This window comes from Epinephelus fuscoguttatus, linkage group LG4 (genome assembly GCF_011397635.1).
Source record: "Epinephelus fuscoguttatus linkage group LG4, E.fuscoguttatus.final_Chr_v1".
NCBI classification, from domain to species: Eukaryota; Metazoa; Chordata; class Actinopteri; order Perciformes; family Serranidae; genus Epinephelus; species Epinephelus fuscoguttatus.
In genome coordinates this window covers 23,384,107-23,407,286 of record NC_064755.1, presented here as the reverse complement: position 1 = coordinate 23,407,286, position 23,180 = coordinate 23,384,107, and the positions used below count along the sequence as shown (strand labels likewise).

Below are 23,180 nucleotides of genomic sequence, written 5' to 3'. Positions count from 1 at the left end.
ACACTTATATATTGCTTTGTATTGGATTTTTTTCTACTGATGCTTCCTGTTTGCACTATCCCTTTGCTGCTGTAATGTTGCAATTTCCCCGCTGTGGGAAGAATAAAGGATTCATATCGCATCGTATCATATCGTGTTGTATCACATCGTATCGTATCGTAACGTATATTATCTTGTCTTCCTCTTCTGTTGACTTGTCTTTGCTGTGAACACTGTCACTGGCAGCAAGGCAGTGAATTATATCTTTTAGAGACTCCCAGCTCTGATTTTTTGCTTTTGTTCACCCACAATCGATTATTTCAAATGCACCTGGCGTTCTTGCTGGTGCCAGGAGCACCAAGAAGAGTACTGGGAGCATCTGAAATGCTCCTCTCGGTGCTCGGTGGCAGTCAGACTAACATGACTTTTTCCACATGGTTTTGTGTCTCATATTCTACTGTCAGGATATCGTGACAGTTTCAGCAAATATGACAAGGTTATTTTTGCAAAAGTTACCAAGTGCAGCTTTAATACAATAAAACATCTGAAATAACTCTTAAAATCTGAAAATACATCAAAAATCTTAAACTGAGAGTTACGTGACAATTTATTTTGGTTTATTGGACAAATTTGCAGTGGAAAATAGCAAAGAACATATAGCCTACACCATTAATGTTGAGTACTTGAATTTAAATATTACTATAGTATAGCTAACAGAATTTGATGCATGGTTATAGATTTAATCATGTAGAGTAGTTGAGGTGATCTGCACCACAGCAACAGCAATAAAGGGGATAAAATTAATAATCAGTAATTCAATACAAGAATATATGATAACATTTAACACTGCAAAATGATCAGTATACAGTCTACTTTTGACACTTAACAATATGTTGCTGGGAACACTTAAGTTTTACATCTTAGATTTACTTTTATTTAAAGTAAAGGGTCTAGTAGGCAATAATATCAAAATGTCTCTCAATAATGCCAAATCAAAATTAAAAAAAAAAGTAAAATGAACAAAACTGAAATGACTTTAAACTAGAAATGTAAACTAAATAACCAGTTACCAATGAGCACACTTTTATAAACTCACCATTCTCCTGATTGGGACCGGGGTGCCCCTGCACAGACAGCGCACAGACCCACAGCAAATGTATCCCCAGCAGCATGAGCGTCCTAAATTTGCCGGTCTCCATTCTCCAGGTGGACAACAATGGAAAGATTGGCTTAAAATCTAAACACTTGATGCAAACGGCATTGCACTCGTCGTCTTTTTAACCCTAATATAGTGACACGGACCTCGGACAGCACGTTCAAGATCCCCCTGTTTCCCCTGCGAGTAGAACCTTTCCCAAAGAGCGCGCAGGCGAAACATGAAACATCTGGATGCAGGCAGGGCGTCACTTCTCTGCAGTCACACATTTAGTTTCCCCCCTGGGGCCGTATCTACAACACACTTTCACTCCATGATCACAAAGGCGAAGAGTTTGATGATATCCTTTGCTCAAGAGGCGTGTTATTTCTAATGAGAGAGAGACAGAGAGAGAAGGACACGCATGCAGAAAAGTTCAGGTGTGCAGTGCGCATGAGGTCACCGGCTCTTGTCTCTGTCTCGTCCAGTTTCCAGTCCCATGTGGATAGATGTGGGAGAAGTCTTTTCTTCCCTTGTTTTCCTTCATTTTGTTAAGGAGAAAAAAAAGCATCTCCCCACCCAGCACTGCTCAGTGGTGTTGATTCCCCAAGACCCCCGTTTTGGTAATCAGCTAAAACCTGGTCTGGAGACTGGAGGGGAGCCATGCTGGAGCATCTAAAAGTAAGTGTGTGTGTGTGTGTGTGTGTGTGTGTGTGTGTGTGTGTGTGTGTGTGTGTGTGTGTGTGCGCGCAGAGAGAGAGAGAGAAGGCGGGGGTAAACACAAGTAGTCATGTTTCACTGCTTTGGAAACGGTCCCACTGTGCATCCCACTGAGCTCCCCCCCCCACCACCTCTGTCTCCACAACTCCTGGCTTTTCCCTCATGTTGTTGTCCTTCTCTTTTCTACTGTGTTTATTATTCCAGAGTTTTTTATGTGTGCACCCTTGTAAGCAATATCTCTGAGACTACACCAACAAAGCTACACAAAAAGACAGTATCTCCCCCTGTGACTGGAGAGTCCCTCATCACTCTGCAGACTGTTTTCTGCACAGGTTGAGATTATATCTGTTAAAGGAGATGAAGACTTAAAGGAGACATATATGTGAACACATGATTCTAGCTCAGCACTTCCCACCCCCTTGGTCCACATACCAAATGAAACCTCATCCGTGACTCATGCCAGCTAGTCTGTAATAATCACAATTAAAATGTTTTCTCACAGGACTTGCTGTCTTTGCTTCGGTGGGTTTTCAACATACACTCAATCCTTCTGGATGGCCCGGCACTCCCAGGCTCAGAGGGCTGATTAGACACAGTGATAAAGCAGCAGAGACTCAACAAATGCAGCAAGTGTTTGTTAAGAGTTTTTAATGTAGAATAAATAAAGGAGTTAATTTAGTGTTAAGTTTTCACAATTCAGAAATGCCTCTCAAAGGAACTTTAACAGGAACAAAATGTTGCTTTCACATCCACTTAAAACCCAGTGGGCCTTCCCCTGGTGTGGAAGACGTAGATTAGTGTTACACCCAGGCTACTTTGGATCAGTGTGCAGGACAAATTCAGTTTAAGTTGCTACACTTGCTAACATGCTCATAATGACATGCATAACATTTACCAGTCAGCATCCAGCCAGCTAGCATTTTAGTTTAGTAACTAATTAACACTTAACACAAAGCTGAGGCTGATGAGAATGTTGTAAGTTTTGCAGATATTTAGTCGTAAACAAAGGTATAAGACATTTTTAAATTTTGACCCAGTGGTGGCACTAGATGAAAAGTCATCACCGAAATCACCAAAGTTATTACAGGCTCATTCATCCTGAAGGGAACATGAGTGTGTGAACCATATGTTATGCCCATCCATCCAAAAGTTGTCAAGACATTTCACTCAAAACCACAAATGTAAACCTCAGGATAGAGCTTGAGTGGGTAATGAGTGGATGGGAAAAGTGGGGGAATCCTCAGAGTCATAAGGATTCATCCTGTGGGCGCCACATATGTCTTTGCAGAATGCTATGTTAATCTATCAAATAGTACTTGAGACAAACAGCTGGTGCTGGCGACAGAGACTGCTGAACGGAAAAGTTTGTGTGGATTTAGTAGACCAAACATGTCAGCATAATTTTTGTGCCGCTCGCATCTGGTTTGTCATGTGGATTCCCATTAAGAGGGTAAAATAACCTTCAGGGAATATTTAGAGAATGTTATCTAAAGGTTATCTAAAATGTTTTAAAAAGTAACCTTCAGGAAAGTTCCCTAAAGTTTGTCTAAAATGTTAATGCTAACAATTATTCAAAAGTTTTTTTTTTAAAAAAAAAAAACAACTTCAGGGAATGTTCCCTAAATGTTATCTTAAATGTTTTTTAAAAATAACCTTCAGGGAATGTTTAGGGAACGTTTCCTAAAGGTTATCTTAAATGTTTTTAAAAATAACCTTCAAGGAACCTTTAGGGAACTTTCTCTAAGGTTTATTCAAAAGTTGTTCTTGTTTCTAAATACCTTTAGGGAACCTTTAAGGAACATTCCCTAAAGGTTATCAAAAATGTTTTCAAAAATAAACACAAAAAACACACAAAAACAAAAACCTTCAAGGAGCATTTAGGGAACATTCGCTTAAGGTTCTTTAACAGGTGTTTTCTTTTTTTTTTAACTTTCAGGTCACCTTTAGGGAATGTTCCCTAAAGGTTACTCCAAAGGTTTTTTTTTTTTTTTTTTTTTAAAAACAACCTTCAGGGAACATTCCCTAAAGATTATCTAAAAGGTTTTTCAAAAAAATAACCTTCAGGAAATCTTCAGGGAATGTTCCCTAAAGGTTATCTAAAACATTTTTTAACAATAACCTTCAAGGAACCTTTAGGGAACTTTCCCTAAGGGTTATTCAGAAGTTGTTTAAAAACAACAACAACAACAACAACAACAACAACAAAAAAGGTTTCGGGAACCTTTAAGGAACATTCCCTAAAGGTTATCAAAAATGTTTTCAAAAAATAAACTTCAGGGAATCTTAAGGGAACTTTCCCTAAAGGTTATCTAAAATGTCTAAAGGTAACCTTTAGGGAATGTTCCCTTAAGGTTACCTGTTTGTTGAGATCTGTTTGGACCAAAGTGGACTGACTGATGGACCATCATTGCCATCTTTAGAGCCTCAGCATATTGAATACTGAATCTGTAAGTTTTCACAACATCAATACAACATTTATTTTTGCAGTGTTTCATTATTTAATACAAATATTTGGTATTGATATATATCTGAGAGGTCTTGCAAACTTTTCTTTGGCCATGACATATTTATAAATTCACACACATAATAACACACTATCAACAAAACATGCACAGAAAAGTTTTTTTCCCCTTGCATGATGTGTGAGAGTTTGGCATGTGCACATATGTGTCTAAATATTTCACAGCATGTAAATATAAACAGTACAGTATGATTTACACCAAAACAACTCTGCTACAGTCAATTTATCTAGTGATAGATCTTTTTTCCTCTGTAGAATCAACAGTTGCCAACAAGAGTTCAGCTCAGTTTTTAGTGACTGCCATTTCAGGTAACATCATTACAAGAAAATGGAAAACACACATTCTGGAAAAACAGATGTTCAGATGATGTAGTTGTCAGAGCCAACTGTTATCTATCAACCATCTCCCACCATCTTTTAACCACATCTCTGCTGACATCCAGTGGACATGTCTAATCACAGCAGTACATATATGAACTCAACAAGTCTGTTCATCTACATTAACTACACAACTATTGTTCAGTTTATTATGTCAACACAAAAACATGAAGAAACTATAGTGATCCTTTCAATTCCCTTCTCTAAATGCTGCTTGAAACACCATCTTTAATCTAAAATCATGAACTGAGAAATGCTTGTCCCCAGCTCTCTGTCAGGGACACAGACTGTGCAGTGTTCAACCTTTCCCCGAGGCTTTCCTCTGACAATGGAAACCACTCACAGGCCTGCACTAACCAAAACATTTCTTGTGGAGCCAGACGATAGCTTTCATCACAGGAGTGGGAAAGATATGTGCAGACACACTGTTTTGCGTGTGTGTGTGTCTATGCATGCTGGGACAAGTGTGGAAAAAGGATGTGGGTTAAGCTTCAGAAGGTGAACAGCCGATGTTTGATAGCTAATCTGTTGTCAAGCCCCATTAGCTGTCACATGTCACTAATTGAACAAATCCGACCGCCGCAAGCTGTGTAGCCAAAGCACATACTCATACTCTTTAGCAAGTCCTAACCCATACAATACACTGACATACGTGTGATGGATGACATAAGATACCAACACCTAATTTAATAAAGACGATGACATTTCCTGTTATGCTCTGCAATACAGCAACATCTTAGACCAGAGCTGATCTCTGATCTGATCTGATCTGACTGTTCAACTCTGATTGCATGACAAACTGTTTATGTGGTTCAGGCGTCTTTGCACCAGACAAATCTCCTAAATTCACTTGTGACCGCAGTCCCTGACCTCACCGTCACAGGTTCTTGTCATCTCTTATCTAATTGGCTCAGTCTTTGTCCCTGACCAGGTAAGCCCCGCCTTCGGGCTTTAGCCTCTGAGCTGACGTTGATCCCAGGATACACACCATAAGGCGCTGTCTGCTTTTTAATGTATGTGGGGGGGTCACTGTGTGTGTGTTTGAGTGCGTGTCAGTGTGTGTATGTGTGTGTGTGGCCAGTGCTATCAATTGTTATATCTATTGTTTATTCCTGAAAGCCTCAGTCTGCCTTTTTTGAGTGGCGTTCGGTGGTTTTTCAGGGCTTTGGGGAATCAGAGATGCTGCTTTCATCACAAGTCAGGAGGATATGGAGACTGACAGACAAGCCGCAGAGGATTTGACAACAACAGGTCAGTCAAGCGAACAACAGCACAGGCGGTCTGTGTTTATATCCATGATAACTCAGTTAAGTGTGTTTATTTACCTTGCATTTGCAGCAGAGTTTTAGTTTCAGTAGGATGTGAGTGTCTCCAGATCCTGCTAAACCCCCTCATCCCAACGTACCCATTCGAACCCTTGCACAGACAAACCCATCGGTACACCCAGGATCATAAGAGCACAATAGACATTTAGTCACACTCCTTAATTTACTTGAAATTTAACTGAAGTTGAATTTTGTGGTGAAGAAATATGGCTAAGTTTCCAAGCAGACATACTTTACTGTACTCCATAACTTTGTACTCTTTGTGGTTGTGAAAGTACAACCTTTAAAAAGCCACAGTTACAGAAAACAGAAGTCAAAAGGTCTACACTATTTGTTGTCAGGTAAGAGTGACAGGTTTGCTCTCTCAGATGGGGGCAACCCAGGCACAAACCACTATAAGGGGATTTGAGGGACTTACAGGACAGAGCAGTGTGCGCTTGTTTGTACATTAGTAGGGTCTTAACCTATTGATGCTTCTTAAGACGTGTTGCCATCAAGACAGAGAGTAAAACTCAGTCTAGCCCACTCATTCATGCCGAACGAGGGCTAAGGATGGCCGTGTTTAGCTTATCATGTTTGTTGTTTCTGTCTCCTCACTTAGAAAGAAGTGGTCCCTGAGGCCTGACGCAGCCCAGGGATGGCCCTCGTTGAACTGAAATGGAGTTTGTTCCAGGTCAAGGCTCTAGTCTGCTCCCTGCTGGTCCTCCTATGTGCTCACACGGCCACAGGTACAGCCACATCACAACTGTTGGTATCAGAGTTCAGCTCGTGGCCAGGATTAATGGGTTGTTTTTTTTTTTTGTTTTTTTTAACGTTGACACAGGAATGTCAGGGTGGGGTGGATGCTTGGATGGCGAGGACATATTTGCAACAGTCAGAGAAAACAGCCATGCAGGAGAAGTTGTTGCTCAACTCATGGCTGAAACCACAATGGAGGGGGTTCAGTGGAGCCTGGATGGAAAGGATGCTGATTGGTTCTACTTGGATAAAAGAGGCATCCGGCTGAACACATCAGCTGACAAGGTCCTCGACCGAGAGGTAACTGAGTCAGGACATGCCCTCATTAACACTGACCTCAGTGTTGGCGCTTTCTAATAAACAGGAAGTTGTGAATATAATGCAAAAATTACAGATTTTACGTGTCCAGTTTCATTTCACTGAGTCTGTAGGAATGCTTCTAATACCGCAGGGAAGTTATATCTAAGTTTAGAGCAAACTATCAGAGATTGAACCTTACAGCCTTGTCCTTGGACCAAAAACAATCTCTCTTACCGTCATCCTCTTCCCAGCCAGCTGATTTACATCATGGCAGCTTTTAAAGGGTCAACCAGATTAGCAGTCTCTCTCTCCTTGTATCTCAGTCTATCTGCTCATTCCTCTGTCCTCAAAAAGAAAATATTTCTAGACTAAAAACTATTATGACAGCCACGAAGTTTTAACATTTTCATCCAGTATACTCAATGTGTAGCCAAGAGGCTCGACACCTCGCTCTACAAATGCTGCAGTCTTGCTAATGCACTTGATAAAATATTGGGATGTGCCTTTCTCACACAGTTACCATAAAATGAAAATATGACATAATAAAAGAACACAAAATATATAAAAATATGTTATTTGCCAACTAACACCAAGTAAGAGAAACTGCATTCTACAATAACGTATTTTTCTACAGTTAGATGATAATAAGAAATTTAGGACAGAAATAAAACGTGTTTAGAGTAGGCAAAAGTGAAACTGCACAATAAACACAAAAAATATTATGCCTGGGTTTAGTTTTTGCTAAAGATATGTGCTTTTAATATGGAATTAACCCTATGAAACATAGAGCGTCATCACTTTTTTGTGCTGCTTTCAGACGCCTTTCGCAAGTATTTAAACCTTTCAACACTGAAAAATTTGTGTGATTTCTTTCAAAAACATGGGGGGAAAAGGCAATGAGCAACATGGTACGAAATGTCCGAAAAAATGCAAAAAAAAAAAAGAAATAGGAAAAAAAAAACAGGGACAAAAAGAAAAATATCCATAGAAGTGCTATTATTTATTGTAATAGTTTAATTATTTTCATTATTTTTAATATTACATTTTGAAATAATATTTCAGAATTATTATCATTTTTAAGCACTCTTTCCAGGTCATTTCCTTGTTTGTTTGTTTGTTTCATTCTTTCTTCTTCTTCGTTTCTTCCTTCGTTGCTCACTGCCTACTCCCGATGTTTTTAAAAGAAATCAAGCCAATTTGTGCAGGTTTCAAAGGATCAAGCAAGTTTTTCTTTGTCAGTGTCTCGACAGTCAGAAACAGTACAAAAGACACAAACATCCCAACATCCAATAGAGTGGGTGCTGGACCAAAGAAACATCTGGCAGAGTAGAAAACAACAAGAGTGACATCACACAAATGTCACTCTGCATTACAATCCTTCTAAACAGGAGCTGCTTGGTGTGTAAATATTTGATCATATTATGATTTGTATCTTCATATCTGCTGGTATCTCTCTGTTCTCCTGTCTCTCAGGCTGAGGGTCCTGTCCTCATGGCTGAGTTGTCATGTTATGAGGACGACACACTTCAGGTACACTTTATCCCTTTCATCATACCCATAATTCTTCAGTGAGTCATCCCACATTTAAATATGCCTCTTTTTTGCTGCTGTCAGAGTGTGTACAGGATCATGGTGGAGATCATCAATGAGAATGATAACTTCCCTGTGTTTGATGAAGACACTGTCCAGTCTCTAGTTATCAGTGAGGTGCGGCACGTTCACAAACAACCACATGCAAAACAAAACATACAAGATGCAAGATTTTTACTTGACTGTATGTATTAGTTTTATGTCTTTTTGTCCATTATATTTATGTCTGTTATGTTTTATGTCTTTTATGAACCCCAGGAAGACTAGCGGTCGCCAAGGCATCAGCTAATGGGGATTCATTTAATAAACAATAAACAAGATTAAATTGCTAAAGTGTTTCTCTTCATGCCTGTCCATCTTTGTGTTTTCCAGCTGACCCCTGTGAATACTGTGGTGTTTACTGTCCAGGCCACAGATGCGGATAACGACAAGATCATTTACTCCATTGACCAGGCATCAGTGAGTTCTACTCTTTCACTATTCAAAAGGAAAAACACCACCACAGAAAGCACCATTGTCAATGTGTTTGTGTGTGTTCTGCAGTCTGATGCCGAGTACTTCAGGGTCGATCTGCCCAACAGCGGAGAGGTGATCCTGTCCAAGCCTCTCGACTATGAGAAAAAAACCCTGCTTACTGTCACCATCCATGCCTCAGTAAGCTATGCAGATTTAATTTTTAACTTCATCCTTCCCCAGAAAATAAAGATTTGATTCCCCTGATACTTGTGATGGTTACTATCGTAACTCGTGTCTCCACCAACCTTGCTTATCCAATGTAATATCCTCCAAGCAAACCCTGACTTGTCATTATCTCAGGAAATGAATACTGCTGAGCACTACAACACCAGCACCAACATCACCATCACTGTTCTGGATGGAGATGACCAGTACCCACAGTTTCTGCCCTGCACGCTGCTTTTCCAGGATGAGACCAGTCGCATCTGCACCAGCCCTGTGTACACAGTCAATGTCACAGAGGGGGAAGAGGTCAGCTGCTAAACCGTCCCTCAATCACACCATGCACATACTACTGGTGTTATACAACAGTGCCCATTAATTATGTCCATACATAGATGGAAGGTTTAAGACCAACAAATGTGTGCCATGTTGCAGGACATTGTGTTGGACTTCTCTCCTGGTCCCATTCATGCAGTGGATGGAGACAGAGGACTCAGCTCTCCACTCAGTTACACTATTCTCTCAGGTACCACACACACCTACACAACTTAATGTTTGAAATGTGCTGTGCCTACATGTGCACGCCTGTAATTGTATCTGTGTTCATGCTAGGAGACGATGATGGGCATTTCGAGATGGACAGAGAGACGGGGGAGATTAAACTAATTCATGGGGTTGGAGACAAACTCACAACTCCAGAGCTGCATCTACAGGTCATGGTAGGACTTGTGACCATGGTAGGCTTGAAAGTCATCCACTCTACACACTGTCTAACTCCTAATACCAATCTCACTGTCTGTTTTTCACCCAGGCATATCAGGACGACGACCCCAGGAAGTATTCTGTTGCTACTGTGTTGGTCCGAGTTCTGGCAGTGAACCATTTTTATCCAGAGTTTGACAGGACTGAATATCAAGGCTTTGTAACTGCCGGAAAGAGCTCTGCCTCTCTGGTCAATACATATGGGAGCAAAGCGCTGATGTTACATGTGCAAGATCAAGACTTTACCCATGTATGCACCACGCTACAACTCCACACTCAGCACTACAATGGTCAAAGCAGTTCTATGTTTGATTTATATTGTCACCTATCACCTCCCTTTTCTCCACAAACTGACAGGGTTTCAATCCCATGATCCACTTCACCCTCAGTCCTACATCCAATCACACAGACATCTACCAGATCACACAGGAGGGGCTTCTGATCGCCAGGACCAATCAACTCAAACCAAAACAGAAACATGTTCTGGAGGTGAGTCCCAGTAAAAACCTAGTGTTACAATTTTACTTTACTTTATTTGATTTGATTGAAGACCAGTGATTCTTTATACTTTAGGCAACCTCAATTTGCAACCACAGATGCACAAAAGTTTACATAAGTTTAGCTTAAATGTGGCATCCTTTTACCTTTAAGTGCCATAAGTGTTTAAATAGAGCCCAAATTCGCATGAAAGTTGATTGAGATAATGAGTCTATCATAAGGCAAAATAGAAGAACCCAGAATTAATAATACATTTTGGGCATTCATGACAACATAACTATGAAGCACTGTATTTGTGTACAAAAATTACAACTGACAGAGGCATTAACCGGGGCTGGGGGGATGATGCTGTGGGTTGGGACGACGTTGTCAGTGGTAACCACTGTATGAGTGCAGTGCAGAGTAGCGGTGATTAGCTAGCCAGCTGGATACACACACTCACACTCACTCCAAAATCATCGAAAGCAAAACTGTGACTTGCGGCGTCAGAAACCAACAAAAAAATGTGTCCTTTAATGTCGGCATGTTATGCGGCCGGTTGCTGTTAGATTTCAATGGCGCCCGGCGGCGTCAGGAGGTAAAGCAACAGGAAGAGGACGAAAGTTAAGGTGGCGAAAGTCCGAGTAGGGCAGTCAAGAAGGGTGGTGGATGGGTCCAACAAACACCAACTTTCACCCCAGAGAGCGGTGTTCGCATCTCGTAAGATTCTAAAGCCAAACCCTGTTCTTTTTTCCTACACCTAACCACTTCCTTTTGTTGACTAAACACAACCACGTATGTTAGCTGTTGAGGGGAAAAAAAACCCGTCAATTTATGGCACTGTACTGAGGCAGTGCATTTATTTTGAAAGAGACTGTATGTAAATGTTAAATTTCCTATGAAAACGAAATTTGAAAGAAGACAACTGTGTCGGTGTCGGGAACGGTGTCCCAGAATGTCAACAACCAACGCACCCAGGGTAGCTTGCACGTCGTATGTGGATGTGGAAAGTCTACCATAACAATAAACAGAGGAGCTCCAATTACAGCACACACAGAGGGAGTGTGACTCCACTCTCTGGTCAGGACGCCATTACTACACTGTATCTTTACATGGCAAATAATTGTTGGCTGCCGTATTAATGCTCTAAATGTTGTACACAGCTCCTTTAACTCAGTTTGAAAACATTCAAAATGACCAGTGTGTCCCTAAACTTACTTGACAGAATTGATACTGAATGAACACCACAGGTGTAACAGCTAAAACTTCGTCTTTCTGAATATTTTACATACTGCTACATCTTTCAGTGAAGACAATCCACTGTATTGCATGACCTCTTGCCTTTAATCAAAATATCATTATAAATAAAGACATAAATAGGGTGGCGATGATGTGATAAAAAGTCAAAATATCTGCAGGTAACGGCAGTTGACCTGGAGTCGGGTGATGCCACCTTTGCTACTGTAGTGGTGGAGGTTTTATCTGAAGGACAATCAAGTAAGGACACACACTTTGTAAACACTGGTATTCACTGCTGATGGCTGATGGACCGACAGACTGAAACTATGTCTCTTAATGTCTCTTTGTGTATACTTCAGTCCCTATCAGTCCACTGGGAGATGACCGACCCTTAAGCTGCACCATGGGCAAAGCAATGTTTCTGAGCATGGTGTTCATGACTGTACTTGGATGTATCCTGTCTGCGGCGATGTGGCTGAAGAAGAAACACAAGGGGAAGAGGGACCCACTGCAGAGAGGCTGTGTGGCCCAGGGCAAACACCCCAATGTGGTGAGATCCTTAATCTCTATAGTCCAGATTTATATTTACCAAGATTTGTTGGTCAGTGAGTTTGAGTTTCTGAAATATACTTTACTGCCTGTCCTCCCACAGAGCTTACGGTGGTTCCAGCTGGTGAGTTATTTATTTACTATTAAAACAAATATCAATCCTTGCTCTGTTTCCTGTCCCTTTCCTCAAATATTATACACATCACACGGAAGCAGGATCATTAATTTGCAATACAATATTGGTTTCTACTTTTTCCCTGGTCTTAACTCTCCAGGCAAGTCACCGTAGCGGCATGCCGCACACAGAGGAAGTAGCATACAACGATGAGGAATATGGAACCTGCAATCCTTCCTTCAGCTTGCCAGACAATCCTGGAAAATACACTCAACAAGACCTCCCCTCCTGCCGAGGACCTGCTCCACCCAACACCAGCTCCATTTCAACAGAAACTGCACTCTTCAATAATGATGTTTCCACACCAACCAAAAACTCCTCTAGTTCACCCAACTTCCAACCAACCACTGTGGATGCGAACCCCACACATCCCGCTCAAGATGCTGCTCCGTCTGTAGAAACCCCTGGCACACCAACTGATAAATCTCTTGACCCTACTGACGCTCTACCGAACACCAGTCCTAGTCCTGCAACCCCCGATGCCACCAGCACTCCACCACTCACCTGTCCTGATTCACAAACAACCACCAACGATGACCCTGCCGACCCCGTCACCAGCCCCTCCTCTCAGTCCAGTATTCCATGCAGTCATACCCGAATCGCTTCAGCAGAAATAGACAAACCCTTCGGCAAACCTCGTGTGAAAACACCCCCATATTCACCTTTACTCTCCTCACCCCTCACCAAGCAGACAGGCCCACCCCCACCCACCCCAGAGCATGCACCTTTAAAAGCAAAGCTTGTACGTGTAGATACTGACACACCTCCAGTAACACCAGAGCGAACACCTATGACTCTAAGCACAGAGGAAGACGGACCCTGCACATCACTGGACCAAACAGAGCCATCAGAGTGCCCGGGTGAGGCTGTAGATGCCAACAGTCCATCTCAGGACAGGAGGCCCTCGACGAATTCAGGCAACACGCAGGGCAGCCGCGGGGAAGCGGACGATGATGGTTTTCTGGGAGATGAAGATGCAGACAAGAACAGTGTGGATGATGATGAGTTAGAGCCAGATGAGGAGGAGCTGCTGAGAGTGATGGCTCGTTGTAATCCTATTTTTATCACATTTAGTAAGTGATGTCACTATAACATTGAGGGAACTGAGACTGACTGGGTGGACAACAGGGAATGGAGGAGGTAAGGTGAAGACTGCAGACTATAGTGTGGTTCTGCTTTGCTGCAGGTACTTCCTAAGACAAGGAAGAGGACAGAATATACAGCACATGGGCCACATAAAAGAAGACATTGTATGTTCACACACTGTATATGTAAACATAGACATTTAACAAACACATAATGCTGTTTCACTGATATCATACAGTTAGCCTAGAGGAGCAATACGTGATCTTGAATGCATATAAATAGTCAAGGATAAAACATACTCATGCATGGCAAGGTCAGTACAACTAGAACAGCCTGAATTAATCAATAAAGAATCAAATGTATTGTCTATATTGTGAATGTTTACAAATTCTAATGAGATTTTGTGTGTGCGCGTTTTTTAAAGGTAAGTCCACATGAAATAAAAAACTGCTGCACTTCTTTGTCATCACATTTATTCTCTGAATAGCTGCAGAGTACTACAAGATGTTCTCACATTGATGTTCTGTTCTGCCCACTCTGCATGATGCCTCAGTTTTTTTCTTGAACATGAGTAAAGTGATTGTCAAACTAAAACAATGAGCCAGGTGTAGTTATTCAAGCAAAATTATAAACCCTACCAGCGTTTATGGGCGGGGCACTGAGGCAGAGAAGTGGATTTATTATACATGCTTAACAAGTGGCTCCAGAGTCACATGCGTCTCTTTAGCCCCTCTCCAGTGACTCCCTGTGGCTTTGACAAAAAAATTACATGTAAATGAAGAAGTTATTTTTCATTTATCATTGTTGAATGTCTAACATGACTCCTGCATTGTCCAACTGTTCACTTTTAACATTCTGTCAATTGAGATGTGTGTCATGAGGTGCCCATTAGCTCGCCTGGTGGAGCGGGCACCCCATGTACTGGGGCTTTTTCCTTGCCGTAGTGGCAGCTGGCTCGATTCCAACCCATGGCCCTTTGCTGCATGTCGTCCCCCCCTCTCTTTCCCCCTTTAATGCTAAAAACTGTCCTGACGATTAAAGGCAAAAAAAGTCCTAAAAAATATCTTTTAAAAAAAAGTGTCACATGTCTACCGCCTGGCACCTTTTTCTCTAAATTTTGCCGAATCTCAATAGCTGGCTAGTCATAGTCATGGCTAGTATTTAGTCTTCCTAACCAGATGCCAAATCCATAAGAGGGAAAGTCTTGGAGAATTTGATGCATGGATGAATTTGTTTGCTTTTGCCACCGTCGCTGCAAGTTGAAGTATCCAAGTAAGTACCAAAGTATAAATAGCCCTCTGCAAAGTAGCAACTTGTGGTAAAACATACTGTATTAATAAATGCTTTAGACAAATTTGTATTGATGACAGGCTGTTTACCTTCATTGTAAAGCTCAAATATGTTTTCATAACAGGTTGCTGACCCGTGTTAAACTAATCCCTCATGCTAGAAACTTTGCTCTTTGACTTGAACGTGACACTTACAGCTGAGAAGGATAAACTGGGGCTGAGACAAAGAGGAGCTCTAGCTAAATGCTAATGTAAAAATGCTAACATGCTGATGTTTGGTAGATGTATATTAACCATGTTCACTATCTTAGCTTAGCATGTTAGCATGCTAACATAACATTTGCTAACTAGCACTGAACACAACTGAGGCTGGTGGGAATGTCATTAATCTAATTGAATCAGCAAGTATTTGGTCATGAACCAAAGTAAGTTACCGGAGAAATTAAACAAAGGGAGAGGAAAAACAACAGAGAGATGCTGTGTAAAATAAAGATAGGACGGCTTGTGTTCAGATTATCAAATATTTCCAGTTCTTTTTTGGTGGTGAATACATTTGATGAGTTTAACTGTTTCACTGAAGCTCCTAAATGCCAGACTGAAAAAGAAAAACTGCTGAAAACAGCAATTGTGTTCATCAGAGCTTTGTATAAATTAAAAAATGAGATGAAGTGTGTTTGACATATATGCCGAGTTGTACATGGGACAATAAAGCCTCCCCAAGCTTCAGTTGCTTGATACAGGATAGCAGGGACATATCTGGAAAGTAGTCCAGCATTAATTCTGTGATACTTCGAGTGTCTTTAGATTAAACTAGCCAATATTTGATCTATTATGGGGGAGACTGGGGGGCAAATGATTCTCCTGAAACTGATGGTGAGAGGAAAAGGGTCTGAAACAACAACCCCGGGTTCAGTGGGTCAGCAGCTTGAAGAAAAGCAGGAAACAGGGCATTGCCTTAAAAGGAAAAAAGCTGCGAAGAACAGGGATGACGATGCAACACTGAAAAAAAAAACCAACTTCCACTTCATACATGACCATGATCTTTTTAAAAGTAGTTACTAGAAATGTAAAGTTTGAGAACAACCTCTGAGAACAACTGCTTGGTTACCGAGTGACATTAATAACCTTCACATGTAAAACCGGAGCTTAAAGAATGCAGCAAACTATGAGCTCCAATTTTATTTGTTTTTATTGAGACATTCTTCTCAATCACAAAAACTGGACCTGATTGTTAGAGTGCTCCGTTTGCAGACCAACAACTTATTTACAGAAAAGTCACTAGTGAAAGGGTGGTCGCTGCAGTGAGCCTGTAAAAAAACATTATCATATACATTATAGTATACCATAAAAATCCTCAACAGTGGTTATAAACTGTGGTAGTGATAATACAAGCATAACAAACATATTTAGGAGGGGAACGTGTTTGAAGGGGAGAGAAGCATTTTCTTTTCTTACTGCTTACAAAAACAGAACAAAGTTTTTTGCTTGGCACACAAATTAGTTCAGCTGAATCCAACAAAACAAAAAACATGACATCAAAGAAGGGCAAATCAGTCATCAAGTATACAAGTAATATATGTACACACAGATTCACACACACGCACACACAAACACACTACTGAGGTGATGAGAAAGAAGCAAGGAGGCAGCTTCGAAGACAAAGCATCCATCAGTCCCTAAATCACAAATTCTTGAATCCTTCAACTAACACACAGCCCGCCCTCATGTAGGACGCAGAGCTTGTGTTAACACGGATGCTTTGGGGACCAGTCTAGCAAACACAGCGCAGACCCACTGATGATACTGTATTGCACTAGTACAAATAGTCTTCATCGTCACTGGAATTTAATATTTACTCTTCGTCCAAACATCCTACACTCCAGCATAACCGCATTATGATTAATAAAGACATGGGAACAGAGTACAAGTGAATCAGCGATTCGTGTTTTCAGTATGGGCCCGATTACATGATTGGCAGAGGAGTAGAACAAATTCTACTGGCTAGAAATCAGCTTTACTCTTCACAGTCCAGTGCATTGCAAAAACAAAAGATAATAGATCAACTATACTGTGTACTGCAAACCTAAACTTGTTCTATTAAGGTTTTATAACAAAACATGGCTATTACACGAATTCATTCTTTCAAAGAAAGAAAAAATTGTCATCTAACACTGTTTGTTCTTCGCCTGACCTGCAAAAGGGAAGAGTAGTGTGTGGAAGCAGAGCAAAGGCTGGCGATATATATCCCACTCTTAGACACAACTGAGCATGAGGACACACTGTTAGTGTGTGATGTTAGTGTGTGTGCAATGGGACACATTCAACAGATCAAATAAATTATTGTCCGTGGCATTGGATTAGGCGAGTTTATCTTGTCTGAAATACTCCGTCTGCTGTCGGAGGAGTAAGGTGGTACACAAGATGAACACACAGAGTCTTTGGGAGGCAGGTGGATGCTAGAACTCGTCGTGTCGGGTCAGAGCCTCTCCAAAGTCGGTTGCCTGGCTGCCCACGAACAGGTCGTACTTATCCACGATTTCAGCTTTGGTCAGACGGCCATCCTGATGGAGGAAACATAACATATTTGATAAGCCTTGTATTTGTGTGCTTACACGTAGACTGTTACCAAGATATGGAGGTACGTCATGTTGTTACTCTAGCTATTTAGTATGTCCTGTGTGATCTGCACTTGCATGACTGGGTGCAGACAATAAATAAAATATAATAAACATATCCCAAAAGGCTGTAATACAAACAGGGCTGTAATGAATGGTTCGGTATGTACCTCGGTACACAAGTCACGGTTCGTTTTTTTTTGGTACAGTAATGAAAAAAAATAGACAACTATTAAGTATCTTTTACTTATTGGTAACCTTATTGAAACATACCACCACAGCAGTTAACTCTTTTTACACAATTTTTGAATGAAACAAATATATATAAAATCCTGCTTGTTCATATTGTTTGAATGAAAATAGAAATATAAAAGTGAAAAATAAAATCCTGCTGTTTTTTTAACACATTTTTTGAATGAAAAATATAAATATACATTTCTGCTTTAACAGTTTTACTCAATTAAAATAAAAAGTATAGTGCAGCTGGTCAGCTTTAAAGCCTGCTCAGATTCAGTTTTACTAGGAACTTACTTAGCTTTCCCACTTTGTTAAAGTGCAGTAAACACAACATGCTTATATCTAAAGTGCAGCTTAAACAATTTTACTCAGCTCCAATGGCGTTGGTTATTTCTGTAGCGCGATGGTCAGGGAAACGCTCTTTCTTTTTAAACGACGACGATATCGTAGTTTGCCCCAGATTGCTTTTTCTAGTCGTGCTGGTTAACGTTCAAACTCGGGTGGTGTCGCTTTAGATGCATTAGCATGTTAGACGTGTTTCCAAGTACATACCCGACCACTGTTCTGCAGTGCCGGCACACTGCTTTTGTCTTGTCAACTTGTTTATTTCCATCTTCGTATTTTACCCTGAAACCAAAGTGTTCCCGAACGGAAGACTTAAGGTTTGCGGGTGGGTCTTCAGGTTCATCGGGCTCACTTGCCATGTTGTCAAAATGCGAGAATGCGCTGCACAAAGTGAAAGATTTACGGTCGGACTCGGTCCGTCACTCAATTATGTCTGTTGGGAACTAGATATTTTCAATGGTTCGGCTCGCAAAAACGGAATTAAAATAAAACAAAATAAAATAAAATAATATCCTGCGCCCAATAATTCAGTACAGGGTCATGCCGAACCGAAAGTCGCATACCGAACAGTTTGACCCAAATACATGTACCGTTACGGCCCTATTACAGATGTAATTAAAGGTCCAGTGTGTAGGATTTAGTGGCATCCAGCGGTGAGGTTGCAGAATTGAAACTTGGTGGCCGATGTGAAAACACAAATGGCCCTATCTAGAGCCAGTGTTTGATTTGTCCATTCTGGGCTACTGTAGAACAACATGGTGGACTCTGTGGAAGAGGACCCGCTACGTATGTAGATATAACGGCTCATTTTAAGATAACAAAAGACAATGATTCTTATTTTCAGGTGATTATAAACTTATGAAAACACAACTGTGAATATTATATTTCATTTCTGCCTATAGATGCCCCTAAAACCTGGACACACTCTGGACCTTTACGTCAGAATCTCCTTTGCGATGTCTGAAACTGACTGCCTGACAAACTAAAACTTCCTTGTTTCGTTCAGTCTTATACTGTCATTGCAATATCAAACAAATCTACCACACACCACAAATTTTCACCACCTTTTTAGCTTGTTCATTCAAACAGACTCAATTCTGCGTACTGTATTGGCTGCCACACATGCAGTTCCGCTTCCCCCCGAGTATTCAGTGAATTAGAGAGGAAGTAAATTTCCTAAGAACAACGCATTTCTGATGAAATCTGAAATCATTTAGAAATTCTACAGTACGTACTTTGTCAGAATCTGACTCATAGACCAGATGCTTGGCCTCGGCCTCAGCATGGTCGTAGTCACTGGGCAGGATCCAGTCTCTGGTCTCCTCCTTGTCCATCTTTCCGTCTTTGTTTTTGTCTCTGAATTCAGTGAACTGTTCCCTCTCTGTCTTCACCCACTCAGGTTCTGTGGCGTCTCCCTCCTGGTTGTACATGTCACCTAGAGGACAGAAAGACGGTGTTGATGATGTTGCAATGCTTCTTCGTAAAAGAACTTGTGGTATTTGCTGTTGCTGAATACATTAACAAACAGGCTCTTTCATACAGTTTCCTTGAACTGGTTCCTCAAACATTTACCACGACTCACTGTTTCATATACATTTCAACTTTATGTTCTTTGTCTGACTTGGTTTGCCAACAACAATAGCCCCAAATCTTGCAACACAGCCTGAAGGTGCTAATGTAATAGTGAACAATAAGAACTCACCTATGTACTCATCTAAATCTATTAAACCATCTCCATTCTTGTCGATGTCTTCCATGGTTTCCTACAGGGAGAAAAAAAGACCACAGGGCAGTGAGAAGGGATATAAAACACTGTTAATGTCACAATTTAACACCTGCGTGCATTTGTCTCTCACCAGCACTACAATGTCTTTCATGTGGTCGTACTCCTCGGGGTGAAGGAAGGCTGTAAACTCCTCCTTGTTGGCTTTCATGTCATGGTCTTGGTCGGCCATTTTGAATCTCCTCTCATCACGATTCATCATCTGTCTGTAGCTGAAGCCATCATCAGGGTCGGGATCATCTGCAAGTCAGAGGTTACAACTTTGTATAGTGTGTGCATGTGTGGCAAAGTACAGGTCAAGTCGTGTCTATGCAGCATGCAGGTAAAAGCACATCAGCTGTATAGAAAGAACACTGTCTGCAGCCGTACCAAGAATGTAACCGTATGTGGCGTTCTTGTACTCTTCCCAGGACACCACTCCATCCCCATTGAGGTCATGACTTTTCCACTGTCGATCCACATCATCGTAGATCCACCTCTTCTGAGCGTGCTTGATCCACCTTTTCATCTCGTCAACTGTCACAAAGCCGTCCTTATCCTCATCGATACGTTCAACCAACATGCTGCAGATAAATTAAAGAAATATGGCAAACAATCAGCTCGTTCCCTCAGATCATCCAGTGGTGTGTCACCTCAGATGAACTTCACTGTTCCCTGAGGAGAAACTAGGGCATTACCACAGTGACTTCATTTATTTCCACTATTTTTAAGAACAGATTTGCACAATCTCCCCGACATGCATTCTTACCCGAGCCTCTCCTTGCTCTCCTCTGGTGTGAGCTGGTCAAAGGTCTTGGCCTCCTCTTGTCCCAGAAAGGCTTCATGGTCATAGTCAAAGTTCTCCATATCGTTGTGCTCTCGGTTGCTGAGGGGGTCATCGTGGTGAACACGGTCCTTCTTCTCTGTGGGTTTGCTGGTGGCGTAAACCACGCAGAGAGCAAAGCACATGACAAGCGGTCGGAGCTCCATCCTGCGTACGTGCCTATGCTGTCTGATAAAAAACATAACAGACACCAGAAAGCTGTTATTGCTGCTCAAGCATTGCATCCTTTGTGTTGCATGCCTATCTTAAAGGGGAACACCACCTAATTTGTGTATTCTATTATGTTATTTCCCTGGCCTAACGCAGTTTAATCAATATTTATGAACATGAGCTACTCTCTCTGAAAGCCAGAAACCTGAGCGGTAAGTCTCAAACTTGTGATGTCATAGGGTATAAATCAGCAGCTGCCCAACTGAAAATTAATGGCAGCCTGGTGTTGTGGACCCACAAGATGTTTGCTTTCTTTTTAATACCCTAACAAGCTTTATTTTGTTGTAGTGTTCTAGGTGCTGAAACAGAAATTGTTCATGTATACTCAGAACGTTCATCTGTGTGCTCTCGGTGACATCTAGAACAGGGGTGTCCAACTTTTCTTTTTTTCTTTTTTTTAAATAGGGGCCAGATTAAATCATGTGAAAATGCCTGGAGCAAACTGCTTCTTGCATCATATGGGCTGATTAAAAAAAACATCTAATACATATGCAACAGTCTTATATTTCACTGAAAAATACTAATTTTTGCACAGCTCCTTAAATGCTTCATTGCTATGGCTATTTCTGCTACCTAGCAGGTAATATCTGCTGCTAGGTAACTGTTCGTAAGCTTGTTTAACATCTGTTCATGAAAATGCAATAGCTCAGTCTGCTTAGTGCCTGCTTGGTACATGTCTACAAGCTGTGTGATAGTCCTGCCATGAAGAGGCGAACGGAAAAATGTAAAATCAACTTGCTTGTTCAATTACTATTGTGTGACAGCCAACATATAGGCCTAGTATATTTTGAAAGACAAGCTGCAGGCCATTTTAAATCAATTGCCAGACTTTGGACATGCCTGATCATCATAAATCTGTAATCAGATTTCATATCAGTAATCATAAACTGGAATATTAGCACTCTAGTTTTGGATTCGGGAAAGAGTTGCTCACATATTAATATTTTTTGGACTGTTTTAGACCATAGGAATAATATGTATGAATTTAAAAAACGTGCATAGTTCCCCTTTAAGTTTATGTTGTACTTTTCTGTAAGTACTGATCACAGGTTTTACTTCAGGACAGCTCAAGTCTGTGCCAGTTTAGAGGTGTTTGACTCAGTGCCAGTAAATACTTGGGCTATGAGAGGTGGACTGCGTGGCTAATCTGTTTTAGCTGACGCAATCCCGTGTTTGCTCCACTCCTGGTATGATGCAGAAGTTGGCATCTCACTTAATGTATTACAACCAGCTCCATAATGCTCAAAATACTAACATTACGATTCCAGCGCAACAATTTATGAACTGACATCCTGAATTTAAGTACATGCAGCACAGATAAAACCAAAGCCCTGCAATGAAATCCTACCTACATTAAAGTTGTGCTATGGTAAATCTATGTTAGAGATATTCTGAAGAGATATTTATTCACAGGAAAATATTCAGAAATCACCTGCTTGCTACCCAAGTTTGTAAAGACAGACTGTAACGTTATTGTCATTATGCTATCAGGTCCTTGAACGCAGCATTCTGAGGGAAAAAAAGCTTGTTTTTGAGTATCTCACTTTCCTCTAACTAAAAGACGTTCACCGATATCTGGGTTGCTTTCGTGTAACACAGCACAGTACATATGTAATGTCAAATTAACCGTCTCGCCATCTTAAATCTTGCCGCCGTCTTTGTATACCGAGTCAGTAGCAACAGTTTGTTGTCGTTACCATCCAAAATCAAAGGTTAGTGACTAACAGACTGGCTAACCTAGCGTACCGTTAGTTTTACCTGCTGACCTGTAATGTCGCTCGTTAAATGAAGGTGAAAAAGCAACTACGCAATAGTCCGTGTTGCCTCTTTATAAACACTAGCTGAAAGAGACCAACATTTTAATAATTTTTTTGTATTTTAAACCATAATTTACCAAGACAACTCACCGGTGTCTTCAGGGAAGTTCGTCGATGTAGCTTAAGACCCTCCCCTCGGAAACACACCCATGCACTTCCTGTGCTAAAACGCCAGCCGACCAATCAGGCGCCGAGAAGCCGAGTGCGATGTCGCTTGCTCATTGGTCCACTTTATGGGGGCATCGGTGATTGGATTGGCCGAGAACCGCCACGTCCTCAAAGTCAACAAAACTTGGTTCATTCATAAAACGAACTCAACAGTGTGTGTGGTGCAGGTTAACAGCTCAACAGCTGCATCAAACCAGTACTTATTATTTAAATGAAGAAAGCAAAAATTCACACACGTTAT

At 41.1% G+C, this 23,180-nt stretch overlaps 3 protein-coding genes across 4 annotated transcripts in view; 1 reads left to right on the top strand and 2 right to left on the bottom strand.

The window, feature by feature from the left end:
* Positions 1 to 1,680, bottom strand: part of LOC125887210 (kielin cysteine rich BMP regulator) — a 33,318-nt gene extending 31,638 nt beyond the window's left edge. The window contains exon 1 of the mRNA XM_049573868.1: positions 1,076 to 1,680. Coding sequence (XP_049429825.1) covers positions 1,076 to 1,178 — 103 coding nt within the window. The 5' untranslated portion in view covers positions 1,179 to 1,680. The remainder of the gene's footprint in view (positions 1 to 1,075) is intronic.
* LOC125887213 (cadherin-related family member 5) lies at positions 1,669 to 16,312 on the top strand. The gene is made up of 17 exons (XM_049573873.1): positions 1,669 to 1,795; positions 5,895 to 5,984; positions 6,660 to 6,786; positions 6,882 to 7,096; positions 8,570 to 8,626; positions 8,711 to 8,803; positions 9,059 to 9,145; positions 9,230 to 9,340; positions 9,503 to 9,673; positions 9,800 to 9,890; positions 9,977 to 10,083; positions 10,176 to 10,376; positions 10,484 to 10,615; positions 12,022 to 12,100; positions 12,202 to 12,392; positions 12,495 to 12,515; positions 12,667 to 16,312. Exons 3-17 carry the CDS (start codon positions 6,696 to 6,698, stop codon positions 13,645 to 13,647), a joined length of 2,628 nt encoding a protein of 875 aa, XP_049429830.1. The 5' UTR covers positions 1,669 to 1,795; positions 5,895 to 5,984; positions 6,660 to 6,695; the 3' UTR covers positions 13,648 to 16,312.
* Positions 16,313 to 16,426: 114 nt separating this feature from the next.
* On the bottom strand, positions 16,427 to 22,932 carry calub (calumenin b). Of its 2 annotated transcripts, none has more exons than XM_049573887.1 (7): positions 22,862 to 22,932; positions 20,670 to 20,912; positions 20,291 to 20,484; positions 19,995 to 20,161; positions 19,841 to 19,901; positions 19,374 to 19,573; positions 16,427 to 17,502 (listed from the first exon to the last, which is right to left on the bottom strand). In XM_049573887.1, the coding sequence occupies exons 2-7, from the start codon at positions 20,888 to 20,890 to the stop codon at positions 17,398 to 17,400; spliced, it is 948 nt and encodes a 315-aa protein (XP_049429844.1). In that variant the 5' UTR covers positions 20,891 to 20,912; positions 22,862 to 22,932; the 3' UTR covers positions 16,427 to 17,397. The 2 variants fall into 2 exon arrangements, with proteins under 2 accessions (XP_049429844.1, XP_049429845.1); XM_049573888.1 differs by having other exon boundaries at positions 22,849 to 22,870.
* Between the last annotated feature and the right edge of the window lie 248 nt (positions 22,933 to 23,180).

Excerpts from the sequence above, each read along its gene's own strand:
- LOC125887213 (XM_049573873.1), top strand. The coding sequence starts at position 6,696 with ATGGCCCTCGTTGAACTGAAATGGAGTTTGTTCCAGGTCAAGGCTCTA. Across the intron at positions 8,627-8,710 it reads ATGAGGACGACACACTTCAG|AGTGTGTACAGGATCATGGT; the intron begins GTACACTTTATC and ends TGCTGCTGTCAG. Across the intron at positions 10,377-10,483 it reads AAGATCAAGACTTTACCCAT|GGTTTCAATCCCATGATCCA; the intron begins GTATGCACCACG and ends ACAAACTGACAG.
- calub (XM_049573887.1), bottom strand. The coding sequence starts at position 20,890 with ATGGAGCTCCGACCGCTTGTCATGTGCTTTGCTCTCTGCGTGGTTTAC. Across the intron at positions 20,485-20,669 it reads GAGAGCAAGGAGAGGCTCGG|CATGTTGGTTGAACGTATCG; the intron begins GTAAGAATGCAT and ends ATTTATCTGCAG. Across the intron at positions 17,503-19,373 it reads ATGAGTCAGATTCTGACAAA|GATGGCCGTCTGACCAAAGC; the intron begins GTACGTACTGTA and ends TTCCTCCATCAG.